The sequence below is a fragment of the Thermobia domestica genome, chromosome 14 (genome assembly GCF_964235325.1).
Source record: "Thermobia domestica chromosome 14, izTheDome1.hap1.1, whole genome shotgun sequence".
NCBI classification, from domain to species: Eukaryota; Metazoa; Arthropoda; class Insecta; order Zygentoma; family Lepismatidae; genus Thermobia; species Thermobia domestica.
The window spans coordinates 3,005,696-3,023,219 of record NC_137467.1 but is presented as its reverse complement, the minus strand read 5'-3'; the positions used below and the strand labels follow the sequence as shown (position 1 = coordinate 3,023,219).

At 36.4% G+C, this 17,524-nt stretch overlaps 1 protein-coding gene across 1 annotated transcript in view; it reads right to left on the bottom strand.

The window, feature by feature from the left end:
* The window catches only part of LOC145670555 (uncharacterized), a 44,044-nt gene extending 27,901 nt beyond the window's left edge, over window positions 1–16,143 (bottom strand). The window contains exons 1-2 of the mRNA XM_081739360.1: window positions 15,859–16,143; window positions 5,595–5,750 (exon numbers count right to left, since the gene is read on the bottom strand). Coding sequence (XP_081595486.1) covers window positions 5,595–5,750; window positions 15,859–16,044 — 342 coding nt within the window. The 5' untranslated portion in view covers window positions 16,045–16,143. The remainder of the gene's footprint in view (window positions 1–5,594; window positions 5,751–15,858) is intronic.
* Window positions 16,144–17,524: the final 1,381 nt, after the last annotated feature.

Here is a 17,524-nt window from a genome sequence, read left to right as displayed (position 1 = left end):
TTTAAGGTGGAACTAATCGTGTCTTTTGAATTGTGGATTATGCACTAGTTACATCGTCTTCCATTAACATCGAAAGTTGATTTAAAAAAAAATACAAGAAAGGATAATTATATAGACGTCCGATCAGTAAGGCCACTATAATACTAAAATCGCATGCGTATTCTTATTTTCGATACATATAATTTCATTGCTCTTAAACAGTGTTTAGCTAGTTAGGAATTTCATGAAGAAAAGTTGTCATTTACAATACGAGCTCTAATGTTGTTGTGTATTTGATACGAATGATAAAAACGTTGTCGTGTAATATTCATGTTTAATACTTGTTGTCCATTTCAGCTCAGGTGTACTTTAATATCAAAATTTATGATGTAGTGTCCAGTGCATGTAAGATTATTACTGTTGCTTCTTGTTAAATATGAACAGTCTATAACTCAGTCCCGGAGTTTCTATTTTGTTGCTTTCCTCGAATCTTGTTTGTTGCTGTTTTTAGTTTTGAACATATACGCGAGAATAGGTTGCGGAACGTACATAATTACAATTATGCTTGTGTAGTGAACTATCCCTCGCGACAAACTTTGCATTCAGGTTAAAAAAAAAGAGGTAAAATCAAAATTTTTTTGCTAATACTTATTTTTTTTGGATAGTTCGGACGCGACCAAATACGTTGTTACCAACCTTTCTGCTTGAGTCCTTCCCAAGCTCAAGCAAAGGTTGGCCAAGCATGTATATACTTCCAGGTGAGGGAGATGATTGGGAAACTTTCTAATTTAAGACTAACGTGAATAAGAGATGTGAACAAGCTTGTGTGACCTCCTTTCACCAAGGCGATAGTAACTACTAAGGTTATGTTGGGTTATCTTACTGGTAAAATTAGGTTCAGTTCTCATTTTTTTAGTGGTAGCGAGAAGTCGTGTCTTCTAACAGATATGTACCTATTCTTTCCACAATATTCAAGGTAGTTTGTCCTACCAATGTTTTTGTTTCCTCTGTAATTAGGTTCGGTTACATTACCAATACACGTGAATTTAACATTACTTGGGATCACAGTTTACTTTTACATGAACATTTCGAACTTGGCTTCCATTAAGGTTGGTTCGATTCATGTTAGTGTTGTATTGCACCATTGATGGATTTTCAAAATTTTGCAATGTCATACAGATGATTAAAGTCAACGCACTACATCACCTTCTGTAAAAGCACCATCGGATTTTTCACTATTATCATTTTGGTCTTTTTGTTAAATGAACAATTCAACAGCTCCAACTCAATCGACCAATCACTACAAGCATTGGTGAGAACACATGTTCTCTTTCTGAATTTCACGAATACTGGAATCAATTTTCCTCATACTACATGAACTAATGTCGTAAATATATCATTAAACGTTTATATTACCATTATTTCATCTCCAGAATTAATGTCATGCTGAATATACTATGAATACAAGCAACCAATGGCATTCACTAGACGAAGATGACCATAACTTTTCGCATATTGACACATACTAAAATCTTCGTTGCACAAAGCATCAGTAATGCAATCTAAAACAGTTGAATGTAGAGAGGAGTTGGGATAGTCTGATCGAACCAATACCGCAGTATGTTTTTGTGAACAGTCAGCAAATTTCATCCACACATTTAAATCAATGATGGACTATTGTTTGTTGATGCAAATGTAGGATCTGTATTCCTCATAGTTTCTGTGGAAGGTTCAGGTTTATTTATTTGGGTAGCGTGATCATTAACTACAGTTTTTATTACTTCAATAGAATTTTGCATCTCAGTGAATCTATGTATAATTCGTTTCATTTTAAGATCACTTTGTTCAATTAGTAGATTAGTCTGATCGATTTTATTATCAAGTTGTTAGATTTGTTCCGTTTGTTGATCCATTCGATCACCAAAATCCTGCTTTAATTGTCCCAGCTGTTGATCGATTTTACTATCAAGTTAGTTCATTCGTTTCGTTTGTTGATCCATTGGATCACCAAAATATTGCTTTAATTGTCTCATCTGTTGATCTATTTTACTATCAAGTTCATTAAAATCTTGCTTTAATTGTTTAATGAGATCTGTGAGGTCAGAAAGGTTCATTTCCCTGCTACCATTTCATTCTGTTGCATTTCCAACATCAGGACAACTCATTCTGATAGTCCTGAAAATTTTTTTACCACTCCTTAATAATGTATACTCCGTTTCGATATTTCTTTTAAAAAAATCACTATGAAGCCTTAAAGTAAATCTGCACACACGGAATTTGTTATTTAGGAGATTGTCTACTTAACTTCATACGAATCTCCTAAGGTCCTGGCGGCAAACCACCAAATTATATAAGATATAAATGTAATCCTTGACGGAAATCATCAAATGTATAACGACAATCCTGCGGCGAGGACCACCAAATTATATGATGACATTAAAAAGGTCCTCAGTTTGTATATTTATATAACTAAGGCTACTGATATATCAAAATCCATTTTATACAGTGCATCAAGATATTACCTTTTATTATAATACGAAACAAGTTAAACAGGTACACTCTTTTAAATATGGTACATATAGATATCACGAGATGAATCCTAAGTTATGTTTAATTTTGTTCCGTTGCTATGACAACTAAACTCAGATCGTCGAATCACTATTATATCAAAATATTATCGCATAACACCAGAAAAGAAATTACATTTATATCTCTTTTCATATTCTTCTTCCTTTCTTGAACAGCTTGTGCATAAATGAAAAGTACATTTTGCCCACAAATACAAATAAAGATAGAATAAAGACGTTGGAATACATGTATCGTTGTAGACTACTACTAGCACATGCGACAGTTCCTGCATGGTAGGAGTGTGAAAGAAAGCCGTATTAGGACGGTCCGCGCAGGCGAACACAAATAATTCTGGGAAACTGATTCAGTGTAGACGTCATATGTGTGTGCAGCGAATGTAAAATAAGAAAGAAAGATAGCTGCAAAATCCCTTGGGTATCGTACAGAAAGAATGCGAATACGTTTGTCACACAACACAGAACATAGCCATTAGATAATTCTCGTAAGACTAAGCCAAATAAACTATACCGTGTAAACATTGTAAATGTACGGTAATAAAATATAGATACTGTAGTTAATATGTACAGTTTCACGGTAGATTTTCAAAATGATGTCCCCTGGCGTCGATGCATGCATAACAGCGTCGAAGAAAGGTTTATCGTACACGCGCAAATATCTCTGGCGGGTTCGGATGATGTCAGTGGCAGCGAGGATGCTTGCCAGGAAGTAATATTTGCTCTCTACAGGAGTTTCATTGAGAAAGGTTTTCATATAACCCCATAAGAATAATTCAAGTGGCGTGAGATCCGGCGAACGATTGAGCCATGCAACACGACTCACTAGCCTGATCCAATTATCTGGGAATGTTTCACCAAGATAAGCACGAGCAACAGCAATAAAGTGGGCTGGCACTCCGTCATGCTGAAAATACATCTGCTGTCGAACACCAAGCGGGACAGTTTCTAATACTTCTGGAAGCGTATGCTGCAGAAACACCGGTACACTGGTGCTGTTCAGCGTGGAGGAATAAGATAGAGGCCTAGTAAGTAGTCACGAACGGTGCCTGCGTACAAGTTCACAGCAAAGTTCTCTTGATGGCTCCGTAAAATTGTTGCATGAGGTTCTTCGGCGGCCCACGTTACTATTACGACTATTAAACACATCGTCTGTGGTAAAACAGGCGTGGTCGGTGAACAATACCGAGGTATGAAAGTGAGGATCGGCCACACAGCACTGCACAAGCCATTCACAAAATACGACAGGAGAGTCGTAGTCAGCGCCACTCAGTGTTTTCACTCTTTGTGGACGGTAGGGATGCAATCCCTGTTCATCCAGTACCTTCAACACAGTACTGTGTATCACACGGAATTCACACAAACTACAATCGGACGGACACGACACCAGTTTTCAACACTAACCAACTAAAACAGGCTTTATCAACCACATTTGGCGAAACACCTCATGGGCAACTGAATGCTGATGCCGTAGACACGAGAATCTTTCGAATTGTAGTAGAGATTACGTGCTTACATCCGTGCTATCGTTGGTGTCGACTGGCACGCTGTCTACAGGTCCTTTACTTACTCTCTCTGTATTTGTCTTGTTTTAAACAGAAAATGTGTTCACACCTATTCGTGTAAGAATATGACTACATCACTTGCTTTTGTCGATATGTGCGATAAACGTCGTCTATAACTTTTTTGATACATTAACATAATTTTAAGTAAACCAACATGCAGCTAACCAGAATCGTTTACGTTCATCTGCGCTGCGAGTTACAGTGGGCCAGTGGCCGTGGGTCACGTAGTACAGTTTAAGCGTAGATCGGTGGGTTTTGAGTCATTTTGATGACCCACGCGAACCTAAGTTTTTCCATGACTCGCGAGTCACAACGGACTAACACTAATCAGACAAATGATGCAACCCACAATGACCCATGATCCAGCACAATAAGTGACCCACTCGTACAATATTAAATTCGTGGGTCAGGCTTGGTGTGTTGATTTATATGGCATGGTGGATGAGAGCGGATCGTGGGTCACGGTGTGTGGTGGGTCAGTGGATCGTGAGTCACGTTTTGCTGAACCATTCCATTTCTGCGCGGCACACTTACTGCCATCCTGCTACGGCTTTCTTTCACACTCCTATTTTGTAATTATTGTACTGTCGCATATGCTAGTAGTAGTTTTCACCTAGGATTCCTTCTTTTGTGCTTGCCCGCCCTCCCTATCCACTTTTCCCACGTGCACAGTCCCCATCATGTATAACGTTCTTTCTTCCACAGCATCTAGTTCTTTCATAGCATACTACTGTGTGCAGGTCATACTTAAGCTACTGGCATCATGGCTGTCCGAAACATCTGTAATGAACACAGTTATCAATTTCTCGTCCCAAGTTTGTTGCAGATGTTCGAAATATCCTGTATTTCTTTGGGGATTACCCTTGCGCCTCCACTGCTTTCAATTCATTCTTACATTAATGAAATCTCCAAGTTAAGTTTTGCACTCTGCCTTTGATCGGACCTTAATCCGGCATTCCCTTCTCTTGTTATGACAATTTTTGTCCCGTTGCTACAAATAGTCCAGGGCCCAATCTTCAAACTGACGCATTTCCGGAAACTCATTATTATCCTTAAATTGCTTCTTTCGGCATCATCTTTTATACCTCTGAGTTTGGAAAGCATCACTGAAATTCCACATATATCTATATTTATATCTATCTATCTATCTACCTATCTCTCTCTCTCTCTCTCTCTCTCTATATATATATATATATATATATATATATATATATATATATATATATCTATATTGCTATAGTCCTAGCAATTGAATTTTTAAATTATTAGTGAATAGTTATATTGTGTGTAAATTGTGTATATTGGTATATTGTGTATATTGTGTAAATTGTATGTTCTGTTATATTTTGATGACTATTTAAGGAAAGGTATCGAATTTAACTAATCTAGGAGACAATTTCCATTTGAAATACACACATTTCTTACTCTGACTTTAGTCAGTGTGAGAATTTTACCTCTATTTATTTACCTGTATCGGTTCGTATAGTGTTCTCTTAACTTCTATTTTAGTAGTAATTTGGTATTCACAAAGGCCACTTCTCTCCGCATTAAACTTATATATTTGAAGGAAATTATCATAATCAGAACAACTTCTTGCTTCATACCTCGTAATGATTAGACAGCTCTGGAAATAAATAACAGTATTAATAAACATTATTACGTATGTATAATTTCATAGTAATTAAGTAACTTAATGCCATTAAAAGGAATTTTGTGTTGAAAGTATAGCAGTATTCCCGAATAAATTACCAAGTTTGACAATAAAGAAGGGCATATCTTATGCATAGAAATAAAATAATGAATATATTCCTCACACTTGTTGACATACATAATATATGACACGCTAAGATGGTTATTATCATTAATACGAGGAACATTCAAGTCAATTCGGTCTTTTTTGAAGAAAAATAAATAGAATATAACGTAAGTTAGTATTTTAAGGAAACTCAAACATGTTTTTTGTTGTTGATTGTTAATTTTTGTTCTTTGTTGCAGATGTTCAGTAACAAAGTTTATATGATTTTTTATTATTTGTTACAGGTCTTCATGAATAAAGATGTGAACAGCACAAGAGAGCGCAAAGTGCATGGTGTGGTTGGCTGAGAGTACTTCACCAATTTCCGTGCAAAGGAACTTCAGACGAAAGTACCAACGGGACAGACCAGACGTCAAGACCATTAAAACATGGTTTGAGAGTTTTTAGCCACGGGGAGTGTCAAGAAACAGCCTGGCTCGGGCTAAGCACGAATGTCAGAGGAAACTGTGGATGAGGGAAGCCTTCACTAGAAGCCAAACAAATTCAGATCACAGAATGTTACGCGAGCTGAACATTCCGTGTTCAACGGTCTATAAAGTGCTCCATAAAATAATGCGTTTGTATGCATATAAGGTGCAAATCGATCGGGCCCTCCAGCCCGATGACCTACAAAAGGAACCAGGTTTCCAGAATACTGGAACTAATCGAGGTTGATTCCGATTACTTGGGAGTCTCATTTTCAGTGATGAGGCAAATTCTACACATCAGGCAAGGTGAATTATCACAATGTGCGCATTTGGAGTTCCGAACCCACATACGTTGTTTGTCAATATGTCAAAGATAGCTAGACAAATGGATATCTGGTTTCCTTTGGGAGACTACAAAGTTAAAGAACCATTTTTCTTCATGGAGCACACAATAACTGGTCCAGTTTATCTAGACATGCTTGAACAATTTGCTTTTCCGCAGCTACTTCCTTTGCAACCAAACGTGATATTCCAACTTGATGGTAAACATCACACTGGTTGTTGGCTCTTCGTGGGGCTTTATTTCGAATGTTCCCATAGCTATGGATTGGATGTAATGGGCCCACTACTTGGCCACTGCGATCTCCCGATAGATAGGATCTCCCGATAGGATCTTGGAACTTCTATAGATTTCTTCCTATGTCAAAGATAGAGTCTACGCAACACCTGTATGAGATATTCCTGCTATTCGTCACAAAATTGAAGAAGGCATCAATTTCGATCACACCGGACATGCTACACAACACATGGCTGGAAATTGAATATCGCCTGGATATTCTGAGAGCAACTAACGGGGCCTATATTAATGTGCATATATATAGACGAAAATTGATTGAGTTGCTCTTCAAGATGACGCAAGCCGTTATACTCTGGCACTAATAGTTTCTATGCAATAAATATTTGTAATCAGGGAGGTTTTATTTGAACACCTTGTACATTTACCCCAACGTTATTCTAAGATTTTTGAAGTCTCGTTACACGAACGTTTGTCAGAATGACTTAATAACTGTAAGGCAACCCGGTTTACTTTTTCATTATTGTCGAAATATTGACCTAGAATGAACCCTTTCTGGCGTGCAATCAGGTTGGAATCATGAGACGCTAAATCTGGCCTATTATAATAATGCGATCATATGTCATTTAGTGCGTATTTTAACTCTTTACTGCCAATGAAAAGAAAAAGAAACTATTTTTGAACCTACAATGCACTCCGTTTTCACAAAAGCAAATAGTAATGAATTCTTGTGTTTATTCTTTCGAACAGAATGTTAGTATTTTCAGTCTTGTATTTGCACTAAAATTTTTTACACATTGTGAATGTTGTCAAACTTGCTGAAGTTTCCAGAAATAAGAGCTATGAGATCATATCCATTAAAATGTTATCAATAGTGACAAACGCAAGGCCAAACTTGAATAGCTTGGACTATAAAGATATCATACTGTGACTGATTGCTGAATCACTACATTGTGTCGGAAGTCGAAGTGCATTTCATCTGTTTTTCTGTTGTTCTCTACTAAAATCTTCATCACCACACCCAATTAAATGTGGCCGTTCACACTGATTTCAGTTATCTTGGATAAAGTTGAACAAACTGGTACCTCCTACTACGCGAGCTGTCTCCATCCTCGGATTTGATTTTAAACTAGTACAAAACCTCGTTCATTATCCGGAATGTTTCTCGCACACATGTCTAAGACATAACTATTTTGTAGCTACAAAATAGTTAATTACTATAGATGAAAATCATATTGTACTAGCAAGGGATATGCCTTTTCAATTTGGATATGACTTTCAATTTACACGTTGCTTTTTTCTTCTTTCAGGGTCCACCGTTGAGCTCGTCATTATAGTTGAAAGGAAGTAGTACTTATGTCTGCCTTTGGGTGGAAGAACAATACAGAAAAGTGTAATCCGTGGAAACTACAGCACATTTCACCAACAGCTATAAAAACGTGAGCGCACAACGTGGAAGGTGATGAGCAAGGACAGCGCTGGACAACGTGGTCTCTGTAGAAAGAGGATGTACATACTGCGGCAATTCGTAGGCGATTTGTGGCAGTGTGTGGAAAGTGTACACAGTCACGCAAAACCATATACAATTGGGCAGAAATCTGGAAAAGTGGCCGTACATCAATGGAGAAGGGAACCAGTTAAGGAAGGAAAGTGACTGTGACAACACCAGTGAACACTTCAAGAGTGGAGCGGCTTATTTAGGACAAGAGGTGCATCACGTTCAAGGAACTGGAGGCAGCCACAAGACTTACCAGAATCACTCTGCACGGCATAATCCACAAACGCCTAAATATGGGTAGGGTTTCTCCCAGGTGGATTCCTAAATCCCTGAAAGCAGCCCGTTGATGTGCTGCCATTTTTCCAGTCGTCTAGCCCAATTCTATACAGTTTTCCGTGACGGTGCGTACTGTCTACACACTGCCGCAAATCTGCTGTAAATTTCCGCAGTCTATACATCCTCTTGTGATAGAAACCACGTTGCCCAGCGTTGTCCTTGCTAAGCACATCGCCTTCCATGTTGTCCGCTCACGTAGTGACATTTGTTGGTTAAATGTATTGTAGTTTCCAGGGATAACACTTGGAAACTACACTTCCAGGGATAACCTCTGTATTGTTCTTCCACCTAAAGGCAGACATAAGTGCTACTTCCAGCTGTAATGATAAGATCAAGGGTGAACTCTGAAAGAAGAAAAAAAGAACAGTGCAAGTCAGTGTGGAGCGACCCTCATTTTATAATACAATTGTAAAAATATTATCTTTCTGATTAATATGCATGATGATTCAATGTGAATTTAGCAATGTATCTTACATTCTTATGCATTGAAGGAACAAGTAGAATCCCACCTAAAATATGTTTAATTTCCATTTGAATCTTATCGACAGAATTTAAGATACAGATTTAGTATCACACCGAAATGTATAAAATCGTTAATTCCATTTTAGATTACGACAACTAAGTTAAAATAATTGAACTTTATTTTTGATTAATTGATAAACTTCGAGAAATGATGACTTATGCCAAATAAAGCAAGAAGTTCTTATAATCATGGATCATAAGCTGCTTCATGGTGAGTGTAGATGATTACATAACCGGTACGTGAATATCTTGTAGCAGAAAGGATACGTCGAACTATATTCCACTACTAAGCTCTGTGCAAAATGAATTTCACAGAATGCCTAGAGAAAAACTTTCAGTAGCTCACAAATCTTATGTACGTCTAATCTATTGAGCACTTAGCAGATACCGTGGAGTTGTATAGCATGGCACTTGGGCTACTTTCCTCCTCCTGGGAACAGAAAACTGCTATTAGTTCTGCTTTTTGGAAGTAAGACCTAAAGTATACTATTATATAATTTATATCGGCAGTGGTAATTTCCTCTTACTGAAAACAAAAATAATATTTAATATAAGGTACATTTCCAAATTTGTAAGTTGATCGGTATATATAAACTGTATAATTTAGCTTGTTCCATTTTGTAATTTGAACCTATTGGAGCTATAGATTATGCACTGAGATACTACAAAAAACATTTAAACTTTGACAAAGAAGTACTCTCTGTAAATAAGAAAGCGACGCATGTTTGAATATGGATTTTATAAGATACATTTACCAACGTGACTATTTACCGAATTTCTGGCAATATCACAATGGATATTTGCATTGAGAAGTTTATCCTTGCAATACAGTTTCAGCTTATTCACATAAATATAATGAATTTGTATACATATATAAGTAGCTATGCGCGTTTGAAACAATATTCTTTGTAGAAACATTTATATATAAAAGCAGAAAATCAAGAAGAATAGTACAAAACAAAAAAAAATGGAATATCAGAAGGGTTGTGTACGAAAATGAGGTGGCATAATACTGCACACTAGTATTTTGTAGATCACTATAGGCTTTTATAGTCATCATCATCCAGTCATGCTATTGCAAAGTACAACGTCGATTTCATGAAACTACTGCACGATTATCGGCTCTATAAGTCCCACTCTATTGGGGAAAGTCTTGGTATAGTCTTCTGTTCTGTTGATCCCTCAAATTTCCAATTGCATTGAAGTCAGGTAAGTTTGAAAGTAACAAGAATCTTTGAATACGCATACTCTTGAACCACGTATTAACGATGTCCGCTTGGTGACAGGAATCATTATAGTTCTGGAAAACGAAGTAGTGCATATTATTTCAGAGAAGTAATCCTTAACTGTTGTACGAATTATACTTTCCACAATTTGATGTTAGCTTTTTCCATGGACCTATATTTTCATGTATCTATCCTTCTAATGTCCCTAGCGTTGAAACAAGTCCATATCATTGTTAGGGTATATTTTTAAGTGAGTTAAATATTACTTCAACTAGATTTCACATGTACCCAAGTCAACTTAAGAATGTAGATAACTCTTTCTATTCACTATCAACCTTTATTGCCTTACAACTACAACCAGCCACACTTGGTTGTAACTAAAATATCACTTGCCACACTTGGCTCATATATTTAAATTATAAACAGCCACTTTTGGCTCACCAACCTAATTATCAAACTCTTCAGCCACTTATGGCTCCATTACAACACATAAACAACTACAGCCACTTAAGGCTCTTTTTCTACGACTCAATTGCACATTATTTATATTCATAGTAACGCCTTTCTTTTGTTAGTACAACTTCCTAACACGTTGTCCGATTGTTCATAATCCATACTTTCTCCGATACTCTAACAATCATCAATCTGTCACTGAATATTTCCATATGGAACACAATGTTCGTCAAATTCTTTGCTCTTTCTATCTGCAAATTCACACGGCAATCTCTTCCTACTATACTAATTGTATTTTCATAGGGGAAAACTATGTGGTTTCAGTTGTCCTGTCCAACTTATATAATGAGGTCACAAACTCGCGTCTTGCTGCCTTGTGTGCTCTTGTCAGCGTCAGCTCCTTATGTGGTTTCTTAATCGTAAAATCCTTTTCGATCATTCAAAATAAAGTAAAATGAAATGAAATATTTGAGTTTTACGTCCAACGGTTATGACGGTTAGGCTAAAGGAGACGGTAAAGATGAATAATGAATGAAATGTTCGAATGAAGAAAGTGGGAGGAAACGGGAGAACCCCGAGGAAACCCACGCACACGGTGTTTGTCCATCACAAAGTTTACTTGGCGGGGTCGATCACTCAAATCAGTAGAGTTGTATGGTAACTGGAACTCCAGGTCATCTAGGTGAGTTCTCAGGGACTGGAATTGTGCAATGCTGTTGATTTTATATAGGGATATATTCTGGATGAAGCTGTCTTTTCTCTGCCACACTGTTGACGAAGTCACGATTTGTTTCCTTTTTTGTGCAATCTTTGCTTGTGAAATACAGTTCCTGCTCTTGAATGGTTGGTTGGAGTATTCCAGAGATCCCTATTGGGTTTAACCTTCACTGTTCAAACCAAGAATTTTGCCATATTTACATGAAGAAAAGTTACATTACTTACCCCTTATTTTATTATAGTCCATATGCAGCAAAAACACTTATAAACAACGCTGCAAAGCAGATATATTGCCACTTGACACTGCCAAACAATAAGGAAGCAAAGAACAATCAGAAAAGACTGATTACTTTGACTTACTCATCACAACTTCGATGAAGATTTCTCACTACGATAACTTGCGAGATACTTTTAGTGCCCTCTAGCTAGAATACTTCCAGTATACGAACAAATTTACAAGCACCATAGTGCAACATACACTGATGTAAGAGTTTATACAACTGAACTATCCTATTTTGGTTTTCCCTTTATTATTATTCTATCGGGCTGCTCCATGGTTTTATGTGTAAGTTACTATAAGGATTGATGTGATGCTATCTTGTTTCTTTACAGAGTGCACAAAGCTATTAAATTGCAACATCTAATCTAATTCTAAATCAATATCAAACTCTAGTGTTTTATGAGCATATTTAGTTGTTCATATTTCTAACAATAGTTTATAATGCATCACAAACAAAATAGAGAAAGCTCGAAGGAGAGTGCATAAGGAATTATTAGAGATTTCACAATAGGAAGACACATTCCTATGCATGAAAAATTATCATAGAAGCTAAAAGTAATCAATAAGAGAACAAAGAAATATTGAAAGCTTACATTATATCAGAAATGTTTACGAAAATCATATTTTGTAACGAGTAAGAACTTTAAAGTGTAGTGGAAAGTTTGAAAAGCTGAAGTGCAAAATAATTTGTTGTATCAGGTTTTCTAAACAATATTGGTAGTTTTGAGCTCAAAATAACAAATACATTTATTGCGATTTGAAAATATCATTCTGAGACCACATGTATGTTGTATTGTTGAATTAACGTAGAAAAATAAACACAGTGCTGAACGAGACTGCACTTATTTAATATAAAAACACATTTACAAAAAAAAAAAAAAAAAAACCACGTGTAAATGTGTTTTAATATTAAATAAGTGCAGTCTTGTTCAGCAGTGTGTTTATTTTTCTGATTTTATTTGCAAGACGTATGACTATGATTGTATGTCAATTTGGATGAACTTCTGCCATTTTTCTAGTAACACCATAATGTTGTCGCTACAGAAAATGTTTTTTTTTTTTTGTTCTCAAAAATTGTGACATTTGGGTTTCATGGACTACTTTTGAAACAAACGTAACACTGGTTAGATCGTTCTGAAAGAACGGAAACAAACGCTAGGCATATAATGCCAACTTCATGATATACATAGTGAATATATTAATGCTTGTTGGTCACGTCCACTTTATTTCTGACGAGTCGTTATATGTAAATGCTATCTGACGCTGCTACCGTTGTACATTAACCCAATTGTTTTGACTTGCCGACAGTATCGAGTCTATCCTTATGCCCGGCGGCAGCAATTTGTAATATACGATTCACAATCCACGCACTAAATAATCCACCTGGGCCTTAATGTATGCATTTTCATAGACTGTGGAGCTTATCTTCACCTCAGCCAAGATCTTTCTCGCACATTGTTGTCATAGATATCGATTTTTATCACTCGTGATGAACAGTTTCGGAAATGGCTAGATTTCGATACGTTTCAGTGGAGACTCGCAGGTAGCTCTTTGGCGAAGTAAATGTTTCCGAGGCAGATCATATGGTACGAAAACATACCGTTTCTTTATGTAGCCAGTTTTTCCAGATGAATTAACGTTGTTTGGTCATGGACGTTTGAGGCATTAGCGAAGTCACAACTTCTTATGTGCCAACCTTGCTTAACTTTTGACAGTATACAATCTTCTATTGCTGTGATTTGTTGTTCACTACGAGTATCATCTTGAACATCGAGTTCCAGAATTAATGCGATCGGAATTATGTCTACCAAATGGGGTTATGCCTAATCCCTGTGTTGTAATAAACAGTAAGATTTACTATAATCAATGGACAATTACAATTTGATTACACTAACTAACTCTATAGCATATGGAACCCGGAAGTTCAATGCCGCGTTCACAAAAGCTCTCCATTGAGTTCCATTCTTAGACAACTGGATCCAGTTTCTACTTTGTATTTCTATTTCTAAGAGATTCATCTTAATATTGTCCTCTCAGCTGCGAATATATCTTCCTAATGGCCGTTTTCCTTTTTGTCGTCCGATTGGACTTCCAGTTAAGACTTTGAAAGAGTTCCTACTTTCCTCCATTCTGGCTACCTGACCTACCCACCTGAGCTTCCTAGACTTGATGACCCTAACAATGTTTGATAAACCGTATAAATTATGTAACTCCTCTTTATGGAGATTCCGCCGTTCGCCACTCTCGTTCATAATGGGTCCTTATATTTGCCTCAGGATCTTGCTTTCAAATACTTCCAATCTACGTTCTTCCCCTAGAGTACGTGACCATGTTCCGCAACCATACAGAACAACAGGCATGATTATCGTTTTATATATTTTACGCCTCAAATTCATCGACGGAATTCACGACGACAAGAGATTTAGAACTGAATAATGACACGAATTCTTTGCTTCTAGTCGACATTTAATGTCTTCGCGATGAAGTTGATGTAACACATCTTAATAAATTATTATAACAGAACTATTCAATAGCAATGTGAATGAGATTATTTCATTTTTTCTTAACGTTATTACTTATTATTTTGCACCGAATACAAATATTTTTCTTAAGTGCTATGAAAAATAGTTTCGTCCAATACATGTGAATGAACTGAGTGACGTCGACGTGGATGCGCGGAAAGAGGCATGCAGAACTCTTCTTAACGCGTTTCCTTCCCAACGATCCCATGCTACAGTCATTTTCACATAAGTTTATGCTATCTACCGTAGTATGCATTCTCGGAACGTTGTAATGTGGTGTAAAGAAAACTTGCAGTTTTACAAAAAGATGGAGAAAATTCACCACACATAATTATGTGGGCTGGAATGAGTGCAACACACATTTTTGGGCCTTAATCCTTCGAAGACAATGTTAATGGACATTCCTACCTGGATATGCTTAATGAGTGGTTGGTGCTTCAATTGGAAGTAAACAGTATCAAAGACACTGTTGTGGTGCATGGAGGATGGAGCACCAGCGCACATCGCGATTCAAATCCGCAATTACCAGAATCAGACGTTTCGTGGCCGCTGGATTGCAAGAGGTTGTGCATCCTCACCCGCTCCCTTTGTATGGCCTGATCTGACGACACTAGGCAATGCTCTCTGGGGTTTCATAAAGCAACAAGTAAGAAATTACGAGCAGCTGTGGAACACGCCTTCAACTTCGTGACTTCGGATGATCTCTGCAAAACACCTGCGGGAACTAGACGCAGAATTACGTTACGGCATGGATCGTGAACCGATGTTTATGACTCTTAAGACTTCAAGGTAATTGTGTACAGACATTTTACCATAACGAACACTATGCTGTTTAAACTAAAGGGGAGTACGCCCACTTCCGAACCACCCTGTATAATATCATATGATGATCGTATGCCAAATTCCACAATTACTACGTCTTACAAGTTTCGTCACGTAAATATTTTATTTCGTTATATAATTTTCACATTAACTAATTTTGTTGGTTTTCATTAAAACATTACCCAATCCTGTCTATAATGAGTTATTGCAATATTATTGAAAACCAAGTTACTCTTACATTCATTCTGACAGTAAAGATTCTTCTCAATATACGTATGTATGTATACAGTGTGACGCAAATTACCATGTACATGTATAGCCATTACTTAATAATCTTGATGATAATCTTACAATTATTTTAGAAGAAATGTATAGACCTAAATACCCGTGATTTGAACTGGAAAATGAAGTATAGGAAATAAGCTTGAAAGTGTCCTTGGAATGTTAAAATAAGACAAATAAATACAAAATGAGAAAACAATTAAAAAGCTTTGTAACATACTAATCTAACATACTACTATGAGTTACTTGTAGTATAAAATATGGAAAATGATATTACCGGTTCGTACGACTTCATATCTCTGTTGCTACTACCATACATAGAGGTAATTGTTCTATTAGTATCAGTGTCGACACAATCGCACTCGCACTCGCATGTCATTTGCTTACTTTTACTGCCAAGTCTAAATTCTTTAGTAAGCACAGAATCAGCAAGAAAAATATATAACCAAAAATAATGCCTCATTGTTGTATCCGTTCCGTATTTAACTCAGAAAATACGTTATTCGGTTATCAGCTTGAACACAGGATATGTGGTCCTTTTAAGTCTTAGCTATAAGACTAAGGTTGCTTCCTAAGAATGGAAAATAAAAGAAATTTATTAGACATATTATGCAAATAATTGATATGTTGGAAAGCTAATGTTATTGGCTAGGGTACACATCCATATGAGGAGTGAATTTCCAAAACATGCTAAATCCGTTTGCTAGAATTCTTCAGAAAAGGCAAAAAGCTATATCTTTTTACATTGAAACGCTATCGCAAGTGATATTTCAAACAGAATTTACCACAGAAAACAACGTGTTTTGACACAAAAAAAGACAAAATTTAACGTAAGAGGTTCGGCAATCTTCTTGAACTCTTCCATATCAATTCTAAATTGGACACTTTTGTATTCAGCATGTTTTGAAAATACACGCTTCATATTTACAAATACAGAACACTACATTAAAATATTATTATATTTACATATATTATGTTAAGGCAAATAACGTCTCGCGCACAGTGCATTATTTTAGTACGACTTACAGGTTTTTCACGCAAACCCGCAAATACTTTATTACATCATATTATTTCCACATTAACAAATTTTGTTAGTTTTCATTTAAACATTACTCTCAACCTGTTTATGATGTGTTATTTTGATATTATTGAAAATGCTCCTGATTGACTGAAACCTTAATTCCTCTTTCTTTGATCCTTCTGGTGTGGGAATTCCATCCTAGATCAACATCTATTCTGATTCTTTGGTCAAAGATTGGAATTACAAAGCCGTTAATTCATAATTTTTTAAAGGTTTTATTTTGTTCCGAAAGAAGCTCTAAGTGTAAGATGCAGAAAAACCTTGTACCTCACATAGTACTGTCCCATCATTTCAGAAAACTTTCTTTCCGAAGAAATAATTAAAATGCAGGCAGAAAAATGGTAGTCTGTTGGAGAAATATCGAAACATTTTGAGAATGAAGAAAGATTTCATAACTTAAGTGATAAAGTTTGTACCACTCTTTGCACGACATTGACGTGTAATGTATGTTGTGCAACAACTAGATGTTCATATTTGAGGCAACGTTATTGACGGATTTCATGAAGTTCAGTGTCTTAGTATTCTTCATTGGTGACTAAAGCGAGAAAAACATGATGTACTACCATATAGACCATCGTACTAGCAGATTTTTTTAGTTTGTTGTCCCGTTTAAAGGGTTGTGCCCTTTCTTAGGGTAAGTGCTGCAATGTAGATCTATTGTCTCTATGGAAATGTAGGTGGTCTAAGGGTTGCCAGGTTTATTATTTCTTTATTCATCACATTAATATTGAACATCCAGGGATTGAAATAATTTCAAAAGAATAAATAAATAAATAAATAAATAAATAACACAAGCAGTAATAGATTAATGGCTAGAAGTGAACATTGCCAGTTATTACATAAACACAAATGATGAGGGAAA